Source organism: Pyxicephalus adspersus, chromosome 9 (assembly GCF_032062135.1).
Source record: "Pyxicephalus adspersus chromosome 9, UCB_Pads_2.0, whole genome shotgun sequence".
NCBI lineage: Eukaryota > Metazoa > Chordata > Amphibia > Anura > Pyxicephalidae > Pyxicephalus > Pyxicephalus adspersus.
The window spans coordinates 12,692,359-12,714,231 of NC_092866.1; the positions used below are offsets into that span (position 1 = coordinate 12,692,359).

The 21,873-nt window shown below is 40.3% G+C and overlaps 1 protein-coding gene across 3 annotated transcripts in view; it reads left to right on the forward strand.

Annotated features, from left to right (window-relative positions):
* The window catches only part of ANKRD11 (ankyrin repeat domain containing 11), a 103,132-nt gene extending 85,327 nt beyond the window's left edge, over positions 1-17,805 (forward strand). For 2 of the 3 annotated variants that reach the window (XM_072422626.1, XM_072422625.1), the window contains 3 exons: positions 88-230; positions 956-1,103; positions 1,595-8,002. In XM_072422626.1, coding sequence (XP_072278727.1) covers positions 88-230; positions 956-1,103; positions 1,595-7,851 — 6,548 coding nt within the window. In that variant the 3' untranslated portion in view covers positions 7,852-8,002. Of the gene's footprint in view, positions 1-87; positions 231-955; positions 1,104-1,594; positions 8,553-9,747; positions 9,847-10,211; positions 10,356-10,710; positions 10,804-13,819 lie in introns of those variants that run through there. The other variant, XM_072422627.1, reaches the window with a different exon arrangement.
* Positions 17,806-21,873: the final 4,068 nt, after the last annotated feature.

Consider the following 21,873-nt stretch of genomic DNA (forward strand, 5'->3'; position numbering starts at 1 on the left):
TTAGTCAGTTTGCAGTAAATTACATGTTTGCACTAGGATGTGTAACTGACATTTGGATTTTCAGACCCTGTTTTTTTTTTTTTTTAGGCTGGACGGCCTTGCACGAGGCATGCAATAGAGGTTTCTATGATGTGGCAAAACAGCTCCTGGCTGCCGGAGCAGAGGTCAACACCAAGGGCTTGGATGATGACACTCCCCTGCATGATGCATCCAACAACGGTCATTTCAAGGCAAGTGCTTGTAAAATATAAATGCATTAAGATCTAACCTGGGGTTTGTAAATTTGCATCCTTCAATTTGTATTGCTATGTGCTTTTCTTCCCTAACGACTAAACTTGTCAATGTCCTTAGTCTCATGAGTTTGAGATGCTTCTGAAATCATTTAGAAAATGGCAGATGCCTATGACCTCCCCCTGACCTGCATTACCTGTTTCAGTGAGGATTTGCATTTCTGTATATGGATGTGGAAAACGCATCTGACGTGAACAAATTTTCTTGTTACATTTGCTTATGTTGTACATGTATCTGCATTCAAATTGAAAACGCAAGGTTTTACAGCAAACGTATATGTATGACCTGCTTTACCTACAGTTCAAACACACCTCAATAGGACATGGTGCATTCAAAGGGCATCACGGAATGGAGCAAGTGGACCGTGACTTTACTAGTTTGAGCTTCTCCAAAGCTTTCCGCCAATTGTAGTCAAAGCAGCACATTTATCTTGCTTTTTATCGGTGTATCAAGACTTTAAAACCATTGGATGGCTCCGTTTTTAAAAATGATTGATTGCTTGCATTGATTTATCCTGTTTGTGTTTTTCTCAAAATATTTTCCTGCCACTTAAATTATTCTTCATGGAGGTCTTTCAGCAATGTGTGAAATTGAAGTGTTGCCATTCAAGTAACTGGAAAAAAATTTCCCATATGTGTGGTCTCATCACTGTGCCTCATTCCAGGTTGTTAAACTACTGTTGCGGTATGGAGGCAATCCTCATCAAAGTAATCGCAAGGGAGAAACCCCTTTAAAAGTTGCAAATTCCCCAACCATGGTTAATCTTCTCCTGGGCAAGGGTACCTACACTTCTAGTGAAGAGAGCTCAACTGGTAAGTAGTGCTTAAGTACTTGGAAGAAATTTTAGATAATTCCACTATTTGTGTACCAGTAAGTACATTTTGATTTTTTTTCCTGATAATGTAATTGAAAGCATGAAGCCTGTGAATAAGGTGATTATAATTTTGATTTCTCCTTTCTTGTATGAGGTTTTGTTCCTCTCTCCAACAATAAATGAGCATATCCTTTTGCTGGTTCCTATTAAGTGAAACTGTGGGCAAATGAAAATTTTGATTGTTGGCGATGTTGTAATGAAGTTTTGTTTTTCTTAGTGCCTCCAGAAGTCCTATTACCTTTTTGGGCCTGTCAGGACATTCATTCTCAGCTTCCTTTTATTTTGTCAAGCTCACTGCTAGTCAGGTTTCATTGGATATGGATACTCTAGGGAATGGAAGTATGATAAGAACACAATAAATGTTCGCTTTTACTATATGCCTTTGTTTTTTGGTTAACTTTGCATTCATGATTCTATTTTGCTTTACAGAAAGTTCAGAAGAGGATGCACCTTCATTTGCACCTTCAAGTTCAGTGGATGGCAATAACACGGACTCTGAGTTTGAGAAGGGCTCTAAACACAAGGGCAAACATCAGGATCCGCCAAAAAGTACACCAGTGAAAGATGAGTACGAGTTTGACGAAGATGACGAAGAAGATCGCGTCCCTCCAGTTGATGACAAACATTTACTTAAAAAAGACTTCCGGAAAGAGACTAAGCCCAACAGTTATATTTCTATTCCTAAAATGGAAGTAAAAACTTATTGTAAAAATTCAACTGCGCCAAAGAAATCTCGCCGTATCCTATCGGATACTTCAGATGAGGAGGACGATTCTATTACCATAGGAGTCCCTGAAAAGCTCCGCCTTTCGGCTCATACCGTTCTACCGAGCAATAAAACCAGGGAGCAGCCTGTAGCAAAGCATAAAGAGAAAAGCAAAGTTAAAAAGAAGCGGAAGAAAGATGCAAAAGCCAAGGAAGTAAAGTTTGAGAAGAAAAACATATTTTGTTCCTCTGAAAGTGAAAACTTAGAGAGTGATGTGGAGAATGATATACTTTCCTTAGAAAATTCAAACTGTGTCAAAGACTCTGCCTTAGCACTGAAGGAGACTTCTTTGTTTAGCTCTCTTTCGGCATCTTCAGGATCGTCTCAAGGGAGTTTAGCATCACAGAAGCACAATGCTAATATCCCTGACCAGCACTCCAAACACTGGAGAACGGACAATTGGAAAACTGTATCTTCCCCTCACTGGTCAGATGTTAGCTCATTATCAGACTCCACAAGGACACGGTTGACTAGTGATTATGATTACTCATCTGAGGATTCCAGCGTGGAGTCTGTGAAACAAGTTAAAAAGAAACATGAGCACAAAAAGAAAAGTAACATGCATAACAGCATGTATGAAAAGAACTCCTTTCATCTTCACGTTGACGGGGCTATTCCCAAACTAGATAAAGAAGGCAAAGTAGTGAAAAAACATAAAACAAAACACAAAAATAAAGAAAAAGGACAGGTGCAAGCTACACAAGAAGTTAAAATCCTTAAAAGTTTTTCTTTCGAGTACGAGGACTCTAAACAAAAATCAGACAAGCCATTAAATTTGGAAGTTGACGTTCCAGAGAAATTGAAAGTATTAAAACATGAGAACGAGCACACCAGAAAAGAGGAAAAACTTTCGAAAGTAAAATCAGAGAAGGAGGATTGGGCATACAGAGATGAGATTAGTAAGGCTACCAAAGAAGAAAAGTCTTCAAAAAAGTCTAAAGAAAGCAAAGACAGTAGTAAAATTTTTAAAGAGGACAGAGACCGTTCTGGAAAAACAGAAAAACTCAAAGAAAAATCACCCAAAGAAGAAAAGCAGAAAGTCCACAAAGAGGAAAAGAAGAAGAAAACAAAAGAAAAATCATCCAAGTCTGAAAAGAAAAACGAGCTGAAAGAGGAGAAAATTTCCAAACCCGAAAAAGACAAAAGTTTTAAAGAAGAGAGGGTCAAAAAAGAAAAGTCTCACAAGGATGAAGCACCTTTTGAAGAATTAAACAGCAAAGCTAAATATTTAGAGGATGAAACAAAGTACAATACATCAGATGATCAGGGTTTATGGATCTCTGAAATGTCCTCAGATTCTTCTTTTGACTTCAAAGCTGAGGATAGCTGGGACTCCTCGTTTACAGACTTTAGAGAAAGCAAAAATGATGCCATCACCAAGCTGATCGTAGAATCTGTAAAGGAGGAAGTCAAAGAAAAAGACACCAAAAACAAAGACAAGAGAGATTATAGTGAGAGACCATCTGAGAAAGAGACTGTTGTAAAAAGAAAGGATCGAGAATCATCGGATAAAACCTCTGACAAAAAGAAAGATCAGGCAGATACTCACAAAGGTACAACATTATACACAGGTGAGAAGAAAAGGAAGGACTCTCTTGACACCACTAAAACACGAAAGGAAAAAGACAGTGACTCGGCAAGGAGGGATTCTTCTGCAAACAAAGAACGGAGGGATTCTAAAATTAAACAAGAGGAGCAATATAAAGAAGATCCAAATGACTATGGGTCAGAGAGCTTCTTTAAAGACAAGGGAGAACAAGATCTTACTAAGAGTTCTGAGACACGAGAGAGACATCACTCTGGCAAGGAAAAGAGGGACACTGAGAAAAAGGAAAAATCTAAATCTGAAAAACACCGTGAGAAATCCAAAGATTCCGAGAGGGAAAAGCCTGAAAAATCAGAACGAAGTCAGAAAGAAAAAGAAACTGAGAAAGGGTCCCAAAAGAAGAAAGAGGAAAAGTACAAAGATGTACATAAAGATAAAAAAGCCTCCTCAGAGCAGAAAACTGAGAAAAAAGAAAAGGATTTTGGAGATAAGAGAGATGACAAGAAGACCAAAGGTAAAAACTGGTATAGCATCGCCGACATATTTACGGATGAAAGTGAAGAGGAAGATAATAGATTTATGCCCAGTTTCAAAATATCGGAGACGTTTGGCAATGAATTGCACAGAGTTGATAGTTATCATGAGCGGGAAACTCCTCTTCAAGACAAAGAGCCTTCCCAGTCTGAAAAACATCGGAGGGTTTCCAATGAAAAACATCTGAGTGAAAAACAAAAAGATAGGGAACCTAAAGAAAAGAAAAAAGATAAAGGTCAGGTGGAACCTGGGAAGGAGAAGAAAGAAAAGAACAGTGAGAAACACAAAGAGAAAAAGGATAAGGATTCCCTTGATAAATACCGCAAAGACAGGACATCTGTAGATTCTAACCAGGACAAGAAATCTAAACAAAAGGCACCAAGTGAAAAAAGCGAAAAGAAACACCAGGGTGACGAGAAAATCAAAACCAAACACAAAGAAAAATCTGATAAAGATCACTTTAAAGATCGGAAATCCTCTAAAGGTGATAGTGAAAAGAGTATGCTTGAAAAATTGGAAGAGGAGGCCCTCAACGACAAGGATGACCTCAATGATAAAATTAGTGAGATATCTTCTGACAGTTTTACAGATCGAGGCCTGGATGCAAGCCTTGGAAACTTCTTAGAGAATACTACAATTACAACTCTAGATCCGGTAGAGGAAAAATGTAAAGATTCTGCACCGGGTTTAGCAGAAAAATTGAAAGAAAAGGAAAGAAATAGACATTCTAGCTCCTCTTCGAAGAAAAGCCATGACAAGGATAAAGTAAGAAAAGAAAAGTCTGAGAAGAAGGCTGAAAAACTCGATGATATGAGGGACACTTACAGCAGGAGAGAGTCCATACAGTACGATAAGGAGACTCCAACCACAGACGGGGATGCTTTTTCATTTTCTGTTAAGACTGAAACTGAAGAGGAATTGGATAGAAATATGGACTATGTTTTTCCTTCTGAAAAAGAGAAACATGATTCTGAAAGAGAATCGGTAAAGAAATCTGAAAAGGAAAAAATATACTCTTCAGTTGTGAAAGAGAAGAAAAAGAAAGATAAACATCGTGACAAAAGCAAAGATGACAAACACAGAGATAAACACCTGGAAGCCTTCTTTAAGCATCACAGGGAAGAGCAGAAAGCTTCGAGTAGAGATAAGGAGTCTCCATTAACTTCAAAAGAAAAATCTAAAGAAGAGGTGGTAAGATTCAACGAAAATAAAATCAAAGACAGAACAAAGGAAAGCTCTGAGAAAGAGGTTAAGATCACAAATGGCAATGAGAAAGTCAGCCTTAAGGATGCCAACAAGAGAGACAACAGGCCTCGTGAGAAACTTCTCGGTGATGGAGATTTGATGATGACCAGTTTTGAGAGGATGCTGAGCCAAAAAGATCTCGAAATTGAAGAAAAACATAAAAAACACAAAGAAAGAATGAAGCAAATGGAAAAGATGAGACACCGCTCTGGTGACCCAAAGTTGAAAGAAAGATTAAAATCTGAAGAAATGCGCAAGAAAAGTTTAGACTTGACTGCTAAGAAACCTCCAGTGACTGATTCACTCCAAAAAGAGAAGACAAAGGATTTGTCAACAAACACAGCACCACCGGAAAATAAAGTCCCAGCTGTCACCGGGAATGATTCTAAAGATTGGCTTAATGGCCCACAGATTAAAGAAGTACCCACAGCTTCTCCTAGACCAGATCAGACTAGGCCAACAGGTGTTCCCACCCTCACACCTGTCATCTCTTGCCCCAGTTATGAAGAAGTAATGCAAACTCCAAGGACACCATCTTGCAGCACCGAAGACTACCCAGATTTGATGTTTGACTGTTCAGATACTCAGCATTCCATGCCTGTGTCAGCCATGTCTATGAATGCCTGCTCACCTACATTTTTTGACAGGTATTCAGCAACATCCGGTGGAATGCCTGAAAACCCAAATCAGACACCCACGAGAGTACCTGGCTCTGTGAACCGTAGCCATTCAATCTCTGTTGATACAAGAAGAGTTCCTGAAGAAGAGTTTCCTTCCTCAGAAATGAAGTTTTACAGGCAGCAAAGTGTGCCAGCAGCTTCCAGCTTTAGTTCACCAGTTCAGATGATGGATGACAAGATTCAATCACTTGTCCCTGAAGAGAAATTTACATGCTCGTCTCCAGGTTACTTTTCACCTGACTACAGGGCGGCATCTCCAAGAGTCGATGATACTTCTTGCACACCTGCAGCTGTTGCGAGTATTGCTCCATCCCCTGATCGTGGCTATTCAGCTGTTCAGGCAAAGTCGCCTCATTTAGAAAGAGATGACTTGCTTGAGCCATCTACAGAAAGTGCTATTCCTCCTGATCTCGGCTTGCCATGTGACTCTGCTGAAGCACAACAAGCTACGGAATCCATTCTAACCCAAGAACAAAGCTTTTCACCACCAGATTCTAATTTTATGCAACAGGAGCCAGCCTATTTACAAACTGATAATAATTTCATCACCAATGAAAATAGTTTTTCTGCTGATCCTGACTTCATGCAAGAGGAATCTTCTTACATACATCAGGAGCCCCCCTATATTTCCCAACAGACTGACTTTCTACCCCAGGACCAAGAATATTTGCCCTCAGAGCCAACCTTTATGCCACAAGAACAGGGTTATGTCCTTCATCCAGGCTCTAGTTACCCTACCACAGAGACTGCGTATTTGCCCCGTGAATCTGGTTTTCATACACCACATACAGAAACCTCCTTTTTACCACCGGAATCTGCTTTTTTACCACCTGCTACTGAATCTGGTTTCCTACCACCTGTTGAGGAAAATACCTTTAGCTCAACCATCTCAGAGCAGAATCTTGAATGGGTCAGCCCACCAAATAGGAATACAGACTCTGTTATGCCACCAAGTTTAATGGGTAGCGCCTCTGATCAGCCTGGGAACTGGTCAATGGCACCTGAGCTCCTAAAATCTCCCCAGAGGTTTACGGAGTCTCCTAAGAATTTTTGTTCACCTGACAAATCTGTTACTGCTTCTGTTCCATTTATTTCTTCTGATTCACCCTATCCAGTTTCCCCTATTCACTACCCCATGTCTGAACCAGCCCCAGAAGAACTGAAAGAGGATAGGGAGGATGTAGAAGAGGCCATGCCTCAGCAGGATGATCAGAGTCAATATGAATCTCCAACTCCTCTTACCAACTTCTTAAATAACTGTGATGCTCTTTCAGATGAGCAGCAGGCTTTGCCTTCGGAGTCCCAACTAAACACAGAACCTCTTGAAGACACGATGACCACGGCTAAAGAAAGCTATGTAGAGCCTAGTGATGTTCAACCACCTACTCAAGATCCAGAACCTTGGCCTGACCCGTTTTCTTCAGCTGTGGATGATCTCGATCTTGGACCTTTTTCCCTACCTGACCTTCCACTTCCTGTCAAAGAAGAAAATGATGCAGAAATTTGTGAACAGCCAAATATCATCGCAAACAGTCCTGATGTTCCCAATGGCGATGACAGCATTGAAATGCCTAACAATGAAATGCCTAACAATGAAATGACTCTCCCAGAGCCAGTGTCTCCCAAAGAAACAAATACTATAGAAATGGACGAACCGTTGCATGAGGTTGAGGAGCAGAAAGAACACCACATGGAAGAACCTACAATAGACACAGCAACAATATCCCATAATACCGCAGCAACAATATCCCATAATACCGCAGCAACAATATCCCATAATACCGCAGCAACAATATCCCATAATACCCAATATCTCATAATACCGCAGCAACAATATCCCATAATGCAAAGCCAGCCTTTGAACCAACAAGCTTTGCAATACCTTATGTACAACTGGAGACTCTTCAAGAAATAGAGAGTAAAGTACAGTCCAGCCTGATTTCTTCTGCAGACACCATCTCTCCAGTTTTGCCTAAGAGTGCTGAGCCCGATATCAAAGTAACGGACAGTACGCCGGTGGAAAATGTTGAAAGTGAACCTGTCGTCCAAGTGGAAGCTCCTCCAGTCAATCCTCCAGTAGAGGCTCCAGAGCAAACGCCAAAAACAGTAGAAGTTCCAAAACCCCCCAAAGTAGAAGAGATACCCCTAAGGATGACTCGAAACAGGGCTCAAATGCTTGCCAACCAGAATAAACAAAACTCTTCCACACCGGAGAAAGAACAGCCTGTAACCAACACACCATCAACTCGCGGAAAAAGTAAAGTCTCCGAGGAGGAAGATTCTCAAACTCAGCATCCCCGTAAGAGGAAGTTACAGAAACCAAATCAGCTTCAGCAGCAGATAATCAGCAACACCAGTCAGCAGACACGTGAAATGATCCAGCAGACCCTGGCAGCAATTGTTGATGCCATCAAGTTGGATGATATTGAGCCATATCACAGTGACAGGTCAAATCCATACTTTGAATATTTGCAAATTAGGAAAAAAATTGAAGAGAAGAGAAAAATCTTGTGCTACATTACTCCTCAAGCCCCTCAATGCTATGCTGAATATGTGACTTACACTGGCTCTTATTTATTGGATGGCAAACCTTTAAGCAAGCTTCACATTCCAGTGGTGAGTGCGCTCTTCTACTCTTCCTCCGGTGCTTGGGTTTTAGCGGTGGAATGGTTTGCTTTTTTCACTTGCTAGTTTTTGCATTGATAGATTTGAAGTACACGGAGTTATTCTCTTATGGGCAATCAATAGATTTAGGATATGGTTGCTGAACAACAAGTGGTACCTTATGGAATAAACCCAATGCTGGGATAGGAGGTTTATCCCTACAAGATGCAACTACATTCAACTTGTTTACCAATTTATATGAAGCCAGGTATTTGCTAATGATTTTTAGTATCTGGATTCAGCTACTAAAAAATATCCTGTTACTGTGTTTTTCAACCAAGGTTCTGTGGAACATTAGGGATCCTTCAGATGTTGCCTAGTGTTCCTTCAGCAATGAACAATTTGTTCCTCTCAGGCAAATTTAACTGATACCATATCTATAAGGGTGACGTTCTTCCAATTGACCACTACACTACTATACTGTGAGCTGTGAGTATGATTTTAGCAGGAGGGGCACAGCTGTTATAATAGCTTATTCCAAGGGTTCCCCTATGGTAAAATGGTCAAGAGGCTGATCTGTCCTATCTGTGGAATTTCTCTGCTTGACTCCCTTTGCCACCAAAGTACAAAGATTTCAAGTCTTAGGAGTGGTTAGATTCTTGTAATAGGCATTGTCATTTATTTCCAACACTGAAAATGATCACTAATATAAAGCTTTTGGATATACTTAACAGCAACACGTGTTCATGCATGGCTCTATGTACGTTGTGGTGCCAATGACACCGAATGGTACAACATGCACTGACCAGTGCACTAAAAAGCATAATGCGGCACAACATTTTTATGTATTTGAAGCCCAATTATTTCATCCGTAGATTAATAGCGTAATGCCTGTTCACTGCAGGAGTTAGGGCTCACAAAAACAAAACCCTGATTTAGAGTTGTTTAAAATTACTTTATGAATGTGTTTAATAAAAAACAGGATTGTAATATTTTTTTTCTGAACTATTTAGCACAGTGGAGCACCTTACACCAACCAGGCTTTATCAGGAAGTGTTTTTCTGTAAATAACCCTTTACTGTATTCTGCTGTTGTAGAGAGGACCAGTGTGTCCTACACATATAGGTGTAGTTGTCCAAATCAGATATCTAATAAAATGCATGTTCGTGGTTTTTTTTTTTTTTTTTTTTTGTTCTCCCTTTTATAGATTGCACCACCGCCGTCCTTATCGGAGCCACTTAAAGAATTATTCCGGCAACAGGAAGCAGTGAGGGGGAAACTTCGTCTGCAACACAGCATTGAAAGGGTAAATCATTTATTTGTAAAGTTTTGTTACATTAAGCAGGTTCTTGAGACCATCACAGGACGATACTGTGAGCCGGGGATATAGGAATTTATAGCAGGTGGTTCTCTACAAACCTGAATTTTTTTTTTTCTTCAAGTTTTGCCCTATGTATAAAAAAAAAAAAAAAAAAAAAAAGTTTAGAAATGTTGCTTTAAAGAGTCGGTCTAACAAGTGTAAAAACAAACTCTCCTGATCATGTTTGTCCCATTCTATGGGCCTGCCAGCCATCAGTGCGGTTTATTGAACATATCTACACAAGTTTGTAGTCTTATTTCCCAGCCTTGTTACATTTGAAATTATAGCTGATCCTTCTTCCCTTCCTGTAGGAGAAACTCATCGTGTCTTGTGAACAGGAGAACCTCAGAGTTCATTGCAGAGCGGCCAGGACGATTGCCAACCAGGCTGTGCCTTTTAGTGCCTGCACCATGCTGCTGGACTCGGAGGTGTATAATATGCCTCTGGAAAATCAGGTAAGTGCAGATATGTAACCTAAACCCCAAAGTCAATGATTTTTCAGTGTAGAACTAATTGTTAGGATTTAGGTGATCTTTGGGGTAAAAAATTGTGCTAGATAACTTTAGTATTCACTCTTTTTGCCTCTGGTAAATTCAGGTTGCAGTACAGTTTCCTATTACCTGCATGGAAGAGGCCAAACGCAAGTGAGCGTCTGCTAGGCAGTTGGTATATAAAAGCACACCTAGCCGAAGTCTTAACCACCACATATCCTGACTCAATAAAGCTTTTACTATAGTGGAAAATACCTGTACACAAAGGAACCATGAAAATCATAAGCTTTGTTTTGAGCATTCCTGTTTTTCTTTGCAGGGAGATGAAAATAAATCTGTCAGAGATCGGTTTAATGCCCGCCAATTCCTGTCCTGGCTGCAAGACGTTGATGACAAATATGACCGGATGAAGGTAAAGGCTATATCTCCATGCATCTGCCTAACCATTGATTTACCTAGACTCTGGGTACATGGTACATAGTTTTCAGTTCAGGCTCCAGAATAGCAAAATGCAGACTCTTCATTCCTTACCATCTATTAGACTGCACAACCCCAATGGTAACGCAGCATTGTGTTATATAGAAATGCGCCATCTAGTGGCTGAAGTCTGATTAGAAAGAGAGTGCTGAAAACGCTGCGCAACAACGATTTTGCTTTTGGGAATAACACGTGAGATTTACATGATATCGAGTGTGCGGATTCCTCAGAATTTTCCTATCGCACACAGATTTTAGGTTATAGGCCTGCTATTGCTGTTCAAATGGTCGGTAATTGGGTAATGTATTTTTACATTGGAACATTATAACAGTTGCAGCTACCACTGAAGATGAGCTGAAGATGAATAGGTGCAGCTGTGTTAAAACCGGACAATTTTTGCTACATTTGTGGCAAATATACCTGTGTGATCAATGCAAGAACCTAACCAAGAGGGTGAGATTTCCTTACAAGTATTACTTTGTATTTGAAATTGGAGATCGGGATAAGAGCTGGGCACCTCATATCTGCTGTCAGGTGTTACGTTGGCCTAACACAATGGTTGACTGGGAAAAGAAATAAAAAAGACCATCACTCGGACTGCTACTTCTGTATGAGTAAAATTGCTGGGTTTTCGAAGAAGACAAAATTAAAATTTGTCTATCCTGATTGTTAATCTGCCCTGAAGCCAGTGCTACATGATGCAGAGAATCCAGTGCCAGTCCCTCCTACATCTGTTACTGACAGTGACATGTCAGATGAGGAACAAGGAGGATGATTATGAATGTTATGAGACCCAATTTGAAGAGGGTAAGCCACTTTTTATAAGCCAATCAGATTTAGATGATCTAGTAAGGGATTTGTCTTTGTCAGAAGAGAAGTCTGAACTGTTAGCCTCCAGATTAAAGGAGTGAAATTTGCTACAAAAACGAACGAGAACTTCACACGTTAGTGATCGTCACACAAAGTACGTAGGTTATTACAAGCTGGAAAACGATATTTGCTTCTGTACCAACGCGAGTGGCCTGATGCAGTTAGGTTGCGAATACTTACCAGAGCAGTGGAGATCGTTCATAGACTCGAGCAAAGCAAGTCTGAAAGCTGTATTGCTGCATAAAGGAAAAAACCTTCTCTTCCTCTTGCTCATGCCGAGGGAATGAAAGAGACATAAGAACCCATGGAGGTCATTTTGAAATTGATTAACTATTCAGAACACAAGTAGAACGTTTGTGTTGATCGGAAAGTGGTGGCACTCCTTCTTGGCCTGCAATTGGGATATACAAAATATATGTGCTTTCTGTGCCTGTGGAACAGTTGTGATGACAGCAACCATTACAAGGTGAGAGAATGCCAACCCAGACCAGAACACACTGTTGCCCAGTACAACATGAAGTATAAATCACTCATTGATCCACAGAAAGTTTTACCTTCTACCACTTTAATTATTGAAAAACTTTGTCATTGCAATGGATTGTGATGGAATGGGTTTTCAGTATCTGAAGGACAAGTTTGGAAAAGTTTTAACAGATGCTAAACTGAGAGCAGGCATTTTTTGTTGGTCCCCAAATCCTCAATTTGATGCATTCAGAGACAAACTTAACCCACTTGAACTTGCTGCTTCGGATTTAATTGTGCTAGTTGCACAAAACTTTCTGGGCAACCAGCAAGCTGAAGTCATGAACAACATGCTAACGGCATACTAGCTGCCGAATGTCAATTAATTTCTTACATTCCCATCCGGACTTCTTCCCACAAAATTTAGGTGATGTGAGTGATGAACAAGGGGAGAGGTTCCACCAGGACATTTCTGTTACGGAAACAAGATGTCAAGGCCGGTGCAACCCCATGATGGGCGACTACTGCTGGTTTCTCCAACAGGAGACAGCGGAGAGCCATTAACACAAAAACAAGTGTCTGAAACACTTCTGAAATGTACATGTGTGTTGAACAAGGACTCAGGCGAATTATGTGTAATTGTATATGTTGCAACATAAAACTGTTTTTGTAATGTCATGGATTTATAAGGCAAAAGTTAGTAATGTATAGAGATTACATAGTAAATGCGGAACGAGAGAATGTTAATCACGACTTTACACATAATAAACTTAAGGTCCTGAAGACTTCAGATTTGGATTCAGCACACTTGATTTAGAATATGATACATGGGTTAGACCAAGTAGCAGACAATATTTATTTTTTTGTGATGAAGTGAAATTATTCAACATAACACATGATCCTTTCCAAACTAATGTTCATAATTTAAGAATGAACCATCATTTTTAAATCGATGGTGATAAACCAAAAGCTTTAGAATTCCCTTTTGCTGACAGACACTCACAGTATCCTGTAGCAACCAAACTGGTAATTTCACAATCATCCGTCATTTGAAAACCAAGCCACAATAACTGTTAACAGATTACTATTTCTGCTAAAGAGAATAGCCACCGGGATCAATACAAAAATCTGCCTGGGATTCTAACATTTCATACACAATACAACACAACCAAATAAGTTCTATTTCTTAAGTCTTAAAACTACATATCCAGTGAAATTTTGGCCAACCGTGTAAGTGGTGGAAGAAAATTTACTGGCAGCAGCAATGTGTAATAAATTACTGGGGGGGAACAACTTCTGTGCTAATTTTAGTGATGCTGCATCTTCTGTCTTTTTTTCCTGAGACCTACATTGGTTACCAAAGCTGTTCCCCACAGTAGGGCCATCATGTGTTTGCAATATGTGATGTTCTAGAACTATAACATGTTGTAGTGATGACAATCCTAAAAAGGTGATTTATGATACGGAGCCTTGGGAGCTATGTTTAGTGTGTGCGCTGGGTCATGGGGATTTTGGAAACCTAGGAATGTTGTCGCCCATATCTTTGGGGGTGTTCGTTATAAAATGAAATAAGTACACAATTGTTGCACTTTTTAAATATTGCCTTTTGTCATCTGCAGACGTGTGTGTTAATGAGACAGCAACACGAAGCCGCAGCCTTGAATGCTGTCCAGAGGATGGAGTGGCAGTTAAAGATGCAGGAGCTGGATCCAACCGGACACAAATCCCTGTGCGTCAACGAGGTTCCCTCTTTCTATGTGCCAATGGTGGACGTTAACGATGACTTTGTGCTCTTGCCAGCATGACAAGGTGGACTCCTGGGTTATTTTATTTTTTTTGTTTTTTACTTCAAAACTGGCAAGGGCCGGCCCCCTTGGCTAAGAAGAGCTCAGTCTTCGCTTGCACCGCTGCATCAAGAAAACATGCCCCCACTCGCCGTGCTATCTTCAGTTGCCGAACCGGCAAAAGGATCTTTCAATTTTATTTTTCTTTGGCTTTATCAAGTTCCACCTTTGTTGGGACATGGTGCGATGAGGCAAAAAAAGCCTTCAGCCGCTGACTACCTCAGGTCAGCCTACGCCAGGCCTACTTTGCAAAGCAGACAGGCCTTTTTATTTTTATTTTTTATTTTCTGTTCCATCCTGCTCCTGTAAACTTCTTGCAGATCCTGCATGTGGTTAATACTGGTTTAGGATTCTCACCTTTCCTCTGTGCTCCTATCCAGCAACAGCGAGCATGGCTGTCCTGAATTTAATTTTTAAAAGGAGTCTAACACCCAGTTTGTGTCACACGTTCCCTCCTTTTTCCCATCTTTTAATCTTGGGCATTTTGTTTCTCTTTTCGGAGAACTTAACTTGAAACACTACAGAGCCAATACTCCTATATGTATGAAAAAAAGACAAAAAAAAAGTATCTGGTAAATTATGTACAGTTTTTTTATACACATTACCCAATGTACTTTGCTGCCTTCTAGATAAATTATTTTGCAAACACATTACTGCACAGTTGTAAATAACTTATGTACTGTAACATCACTTTCAGTTTTGTGTAAAGAAATAAATTAAAAACAAAAAAAACTTTGTAATATATAGAGTTCCCGCGAGGCAGCACCTTTCCTCGAAGAGTCGATTATGGGAGTTTGGGTAACAGATGGGCCAAAAATGTGCTGTTATGTTCAGTATTTTGCTATTTTCTGTCTCCATATGTGAATTTTTTTTTAATTTGTCCATGCCTTATGGAAGTCTGTCACTTCAAATGATGGCAATGATTGGCCCTGGTGCTGCAGAGGAGGACACCATTACAGCTTCAAGCAGTGAAAAGCTTATTGCATTGACATCCAACTTAAGTCAACTAAAATGTCATTTAACAATGTTTGCTTTCTTTTATGATGTCTTGGTACTTGTAGCTGTTAAATCTGCAGTGCTGAAACTTCAGAATAAGGTTTCTCTGTTTTGTGAACATTTGTGGTTATGGAGCTCAGTCAGCTTTACTTTTGGCCCCCTTTAGAGGTTCTCAAGTTTACCCAGGGGTGATCTTTAAGCAGTACATTGACCTGGAGCATGCCAGACACACCTTGTGGAAGATATAAATGTCCACACACTATGGGCATGAGCTTATGTGAACTGGCTCATCTATGGAAACTTCTTGTACCTGCCCGGTTTTATAACAGCTTTGCTTTGTAAACCCTCCAGGGCTGAATGCTTCTCATGTCATCCAGCTGTAATACTTTCATTCAAGCTCAATTCCGATTCTCTCCTGCAGAGTTGAGGAATAAATTTATGATCTGTTAAAACTGGAGTGGATGAGATTCAAGTAACCATCCAAATGTTTAGCCTGGATTCTGTAAACTGTCCAGGTCCTGCTTAGGTTCCTGCATCCTGCAGTGAGGGGTTTAGAGGAAAGTCGCATAGAGATTCTCAGTATGGAGGGGTGATTTACACACATTGATAGGTCTGTATCTCTGACACCGAGATGTGTGTGTGTGTGTGTGTGTGTGTGGTTTAACCGGTTATTGTGGTTTAACAAGTTATTGTAACTTGAACCCTCCAGTTTAGACAGCTTGAATTTGGGCCAGTATTTGAGTTTCCAGAAAGTCAGTACCTGTCTTTCCTTTTTTCTTAGATCGAAAGGGCCATTTACATGGATTGACACCATTACCTGTCCACTTCAGTTCAATTGTTTTATCTATTATCGTTTTGTATCGTGTCAGTCTATTGAAATGTATAGTGTGCTTGATTCAGCAAGATGCTGGACAATGTTTGCTTTTTGTTCGATTTTATTGGTGATGTGCACTTTTTACCGATCTAATTTGTCCAGTCATTGGTTAAGGGTTTGCTCTCGTTTTGTGCTCTGTACAATTTACCATCATACAGATGTGCATTTTTCTGGTTTCTACATTTTTGCTCTTGCATGTTTTTGCTGTCTTTGCTGTGAGGTTTCTTGTTACATTCCACGCCATGGGAAAATTAGCCAGATGGTGATCAAGGCATGCCCTTCCTCTCCTGTAACAGCTATAGGTGCCAGCTATTGTACATGGTATGGCCCATGAATTCGGTTTCTATACACATTAGGCACACAAGTGTTTCCTGGCTTCTGAGCCGGTATCAGAATGTTCAGGATGCGACTTGTGTGGGTCAGCGCTGCTTATCCTTTACTTCCCGGTTAACTGCATATTGTATCTGTTCTCACCATCAATTTTGAGTAGTCTGTGGTGGCTGATGCAAGAAGAGAAGTTCACAATATGTTTTGATCCTAAATTCACTTTTAAAATACTGACAAACAGCATGTGAGTGGTTTTCAGGTGTTTTATATCCTTTTAATGCAGATCAATGGCTGGCTGCAGGGTCATGTCTTAGCCCAGTGTGCTTTCTCATTCATCAGCCTGTACGTGGACATCTTGTTTGTTGGCCTCTAAGAACCTGGCACTAAAATCGAGTATTTACACTGATCACTAGGATGGCGCTCTCACACTTGGCTCTTTCAGGTGTAAATTTCTTCCTGTGACTGTCCCATGTCATAGTGATTTGAGGAGCATATGTAATCCTGGGGTGACAAAAGAGGGGGTAGAAATCTTCCAAATCTGGTGTTTGAGTATAGAAATTCTCTTTTTAATTTGAAGGCCTATTCCTGCCCCTTTTGTGAGCCAAATATGAAAGTGCCCTCAACTCCCGAGAAGCTAATGACAACATCCAAGAGCTTTCCAGGGAATGAATGTTTCTTATGTCTAAAATTAATTCTATGGCAGGACAATGAGAGCTGTAATGCCAGTCACAGGCCCATTCAATCCAAGCGATCAGATATGTTGGACCACCCTCCCTTCCTCTGAGCAGACATTCACGACGGCTGTGTTCTGATCTTTATGCTCTGCTTTCACTCATGGAGTAAAAGATGAAATGGGGCTGCGATGGGTATCGGAGACACTGCTGGTGTTTCTGTAAGGTTGTGGATTTCCTCCCAATACTGCTCATAAAATCTGTGACAGACAATGCTGTTTAACATGTCCACTTTAATGTGAGGTTTCATGGGAGTCCCTATAGGGGTTCAAATTATTCATAACCTTTTTTTAATACGTTTTAAGCTAGTATGACAGTACCAAGGCATGAGTCGTTCCACAATCAAAGTTTAAACAAACTTTTTTATTTATTTTATCACACCTGTGTCTCCTTTTTATCTCACCTGTGGTATGTTGATTGATGTCTCAGCAGATTGTATATTTCCCTCCTGTATTGGTTCTATGAGACATTGTACATATGTGTAAATATCGATCTAGCAGGTCGCTCCACACCCTTTGTAACAGTTCACTTGCGTACAGTGTGTGGATGGATACAGCAGCCAGATTGCGTTCTTAAATGTAACAATGTAATTTTTTTTATTCTTTTTATTTTCCACTTGGTTGTGTACATATTGTTTGGCAGTGCTGGTGCTGCCTGTGCACTGCGCTGCCCCCTTTTTTGCGGTTCAATCATTCAGCTGTATACAACTTCCTGCAGAATTACGACACAAATGTTATTTTCTACAACTGCATGTACAGAGAGAAGGCCAGAAATGATGTTGTCCCTCAGAGATAATGTTCGTAAATAAATTAAAAAAAAAAAAAAAAATACAATTGTGAGAGTTTTTATTTCTCCACACGGATGAGCAGGAATCCCACCATCTACAATGTTCCACTGAAGCTCCCAAACTAAGGCTACATACACACGTCATATGATTCTTGTCTGATCATCGCTTCAGGGCTGGTATCGGACGAGAATGACGTGTGTACAGCGGACGTCGGTCCTGGATCTGTCATGGTAAATCCATGAACGACACGTATGTACAGCTCTCATTCTTGCATCTTAGTCTTTTGTCGTTGGAGAAACCCAAGGGAGGGTCACAGGCTGCTGTTGAATGAGCCAAACGCCACTCGATTGCAGCGGTGTTAATGGGGGCATAATTCGTAAAAACTGTCAGTGTATACCTTAAGCTGGTTTTCCAATGCTGTGTAATAATGTCACTGTAAAAGAACAAAAATGCAATTACTAAAGACAACTTCACTAGTCACTGGTTTACCTGATCATAAATGGATTGGTCCTCTTTGCTTTTATTGATCAATGTAAGTTACGCATCTGGTTGCACTATTTTATAGTTAGGCCTCAACCTGGTTAAGCAAAGATTTTAAAGCATAACTGTACCTAACCTCCAAGAATGTGAGATCTGCTAATTCTCTCACTGGCATTCTTTACTACCGACTTCTAGGTTTGGGACTTTAGTTGGGCCAATGAGTGGTGGCACACTTGGGCTCCCTTGAAAGTTCATTTTTCTTGGCATTAACTAAAATTGAGCTGTGCATGCGGTGTACGTCAAAGGAGAGCTCAAAATAATCCGCTAGGTAAACCCAAGGCATATGCGGAAGGCTTTGGAAGAGTCCTCTTTATATCGGAGTACTCTGGTTTGTTACATTTTTCCTGGAGTAGGGGAGTTGATGGGATTGATGAAGAAGCAGCAGCAATATTATCTTGAGGGCAAATTCTGAAAATAGTAAAAATATTCTTCATAGTAAACACTAGGCAGTTTGCCACAACTAATCCATCTAATCCACCAGCAGGTATAGATGGAGGTCATCTGACAATCAAGCCTTGTTCCATACCTCCAGCCTAAGTTCTGGAAGCTCCAGCAACTACTTTTATGTTAAAATTTTCAGGCAACCATGTGCATTTGAGAGCCCAGATTGAAGTTTGTCAGGCAGCAAATCTGTGTGGCTATTTCCTCCAACCAGAGATAATGACTGGTTTATAATGGATGAAACATTTCATCCCTAGGCAAATGCTAGGTGTGCGGTCTCAGATGTCTGTCTAATCTCAACCAGACATTTGGGCATAGCTGCAGAAGGCTTAAAAGTGGCTTTGTTGGGAATGGCTTAATAGTAATAAAAATTACCCGTTTTGACCTTTTGCTTCCAGAACTAACTTTCTCAGAGGTGTGTGCGGATTTAGGAAAATATAAACAAAACATTAAAAACCTTCACCAGGCATCGTTTTGAGTTGAATGTTGCCATGTCTTCCTCATCCTCCTTCCCACTCAGAAATCCCCCCTTGCTATGGATATGGCATGCCCCCAACTATATGCATTCCACATCTATTCCCACCTCACCCTGATCCCATACATCCCTAATTGGCCCAGTCACCGCAATTCTTCATATATATGCTCCTACTAGCATTCCTCTTTATTCAACCAACCCCATCCCCCCTCCATGGACGTGTATATTTGTGGCCCCCTGGTAACATATATCCCTATATTATCACCTCATATTACTATGTGCCTCCCTGGCCATCCTCACCTACCTGGCTACGTTCCACTGGTTCACTGGTCTGGTTTGCAATCTACTGTGGTTTTTGCTTGATTTTAGTATTGCAATACCAGATTTTACCAGTGGGTGTCACTGCTGGTTTAAAAAAAGTTAACTAATATCAAAATAATTCTCAGAAAGACTGGTAAGTGACCTTATACTGAAAGCCCACACAGAGAAGGCCTCACTAACACTCAGGTCAAAGCAGCTGAAACAACATTTCAGGGCGTAATAATGATGTAAAGTAACCCACTGCCATAACTGACAAATATCAACTATTGTATGTTGCACATCTGTTTCCTTATTTTTCAGTAGTTGCATATAATTCTAAATAGTGTCAATCAAATCTAAAATGTTTAGGGTTCAGGCACTGCAGCAAGAGAGGCAGTGCCACCAGTTGCTCCATTCTGACTGAGAAAGTTGGTAAAACCTGACAAGCCTGTTGGGGAGGGGGTCCTATGTCAAGGTCAAAGATCAGCTGACTTCCCACACTCCACACAAACTGTGGCTTCCTGCTCTGTGCCTTCTTCACAAGAGTTATAGTTTGGGCTGACGACATGAATGGGTTTGGGGAACCTTCTACCATCTCCATTGTGTAAGGGACCAGAAGCCCTTCAGTCAAACCGCAGCTGGTGGCTTCTCCAGTGTGTTATGGGCTACATCTGTTCCGTCTCTGGGGTCCTGAAATGCAGCCAAATACGTTCATTGCAAAACTTTAAAAAGTTTTAACTTGATTTCTGCTTTAATTTCTCCTTTCCCATTTCCGATATCCATTTGGATCTTGGCTTTGATTTTCTATATAGTTACAGAAACAGGTGGGGCCAGGAATTGTTGAGGCTGTGCCAACCTTTTAGGAAAACCTCTGTGGTCAGAAATATGTAGGCTGGCTGCCATATGATCTAATGCAGAAATAAATCCATGATCTGAGATAATTATTCCCTCCGCATAACTGAAATCGCTCACACACAAATCACATTGTTTTCTGTCCTGTGATTGGTGTTCCAGCCGTGCAGCACTGATATTGTCCTTTGCTATCACTTGGTGTTGGTATTTGTAATGTTCCTGCTAACCTTCTGTAAGGGAACAAGCACATGGTGTGGACATTACTGACCTAATAATATAGGGACTGTATGAAATCCTGATATTAGGAAATGGTACATGTTTACAAGCTGATCACACGGTACACACAGCAATCAATCAATTCACCAATGTTTAGTTTTTTGTTCCAGTTTCCAGATGGTGAGAAGGATCTTGGTTGGTGCTGCATTAAATGATTTCAAGCCTTGGCTGCACAATTTGAACAGTCAGTCATATGAAATGTGAGTGTAGATCTGTGCTTAGAATTCTGCCTATAACCGGTAAAATTATTACTTTAAACTACTCTGCCTCTGCACCCTGCAAAAATAATTTTAAGAATTTTCCTTGCACGTGATTATTTGAAGTCAGCAGAGCTCCATCTTATTTACTGTGCTAAGTAAAACATCCCTTGCAGGGGAATATATCACTTAGCTTTGTGAACAGCTTATATTCCTTTAGTGTAGCGGACTTATAATACTGGTTGACATTAAAAAATCTGGCAACCTCCGGACCTGGAGAGTGCCGGATTTTTGAAAATTCTGGATTTTTTATGGTTATATATTGCATATATATTTAACAGAAAATGACTACCTGTACAGTCCTTTAAATGGATGCTGAATCCATAATGGGGCTATACAGCAGCAAATAAATGAGAAGGAATGAGCAGGAAAGCACATTCAAGAAAACGGTACCTCCAGAAAAAGTGTAAATTTGAAAATGCGCTCCGAAATCCATGCCGGAAATTTGAAGGAACCGGATTATCAATGGCGGAATTTTTGACTGTCATCCTGCATACTTATTTGCTATAAATATATATATATATATATATATATATATATATCAAAAAATGTACATTGAGTGTTCTAGCTCTGCCTCACCTCCCTTAATCCCCCATGTAACCTAGCTTGGAGGAAGAAGCACTATGGGGAGAGAAAGCTTTCACTGTACAAGGGATGCCAGCACCACATTTAGGAAGTCTGTGCAGACTTTTGAATATCTAGACATAGGATGTTTTTATCAGTAAATATCATGAAACATGTGAAATGCACATTTAATTTAAAGGGATTTGTTAATATGAATGGTAACAGGCTCTCGTAAAGCCTAACTCCATATTCCACACTTACCTCCCCAGGTTCCGTTCCCCTGAGGGTCCCCCATTGTGAAGTCGGGGCTTGAGAAAGCAGCTTTTTAAGATGAAATTCTTGTTCTACAAGTCTTCTCTTGTCATAAAGGGCAGCATTAGTGAGTAGCTGCAAGTGTTTGTATTAGCTC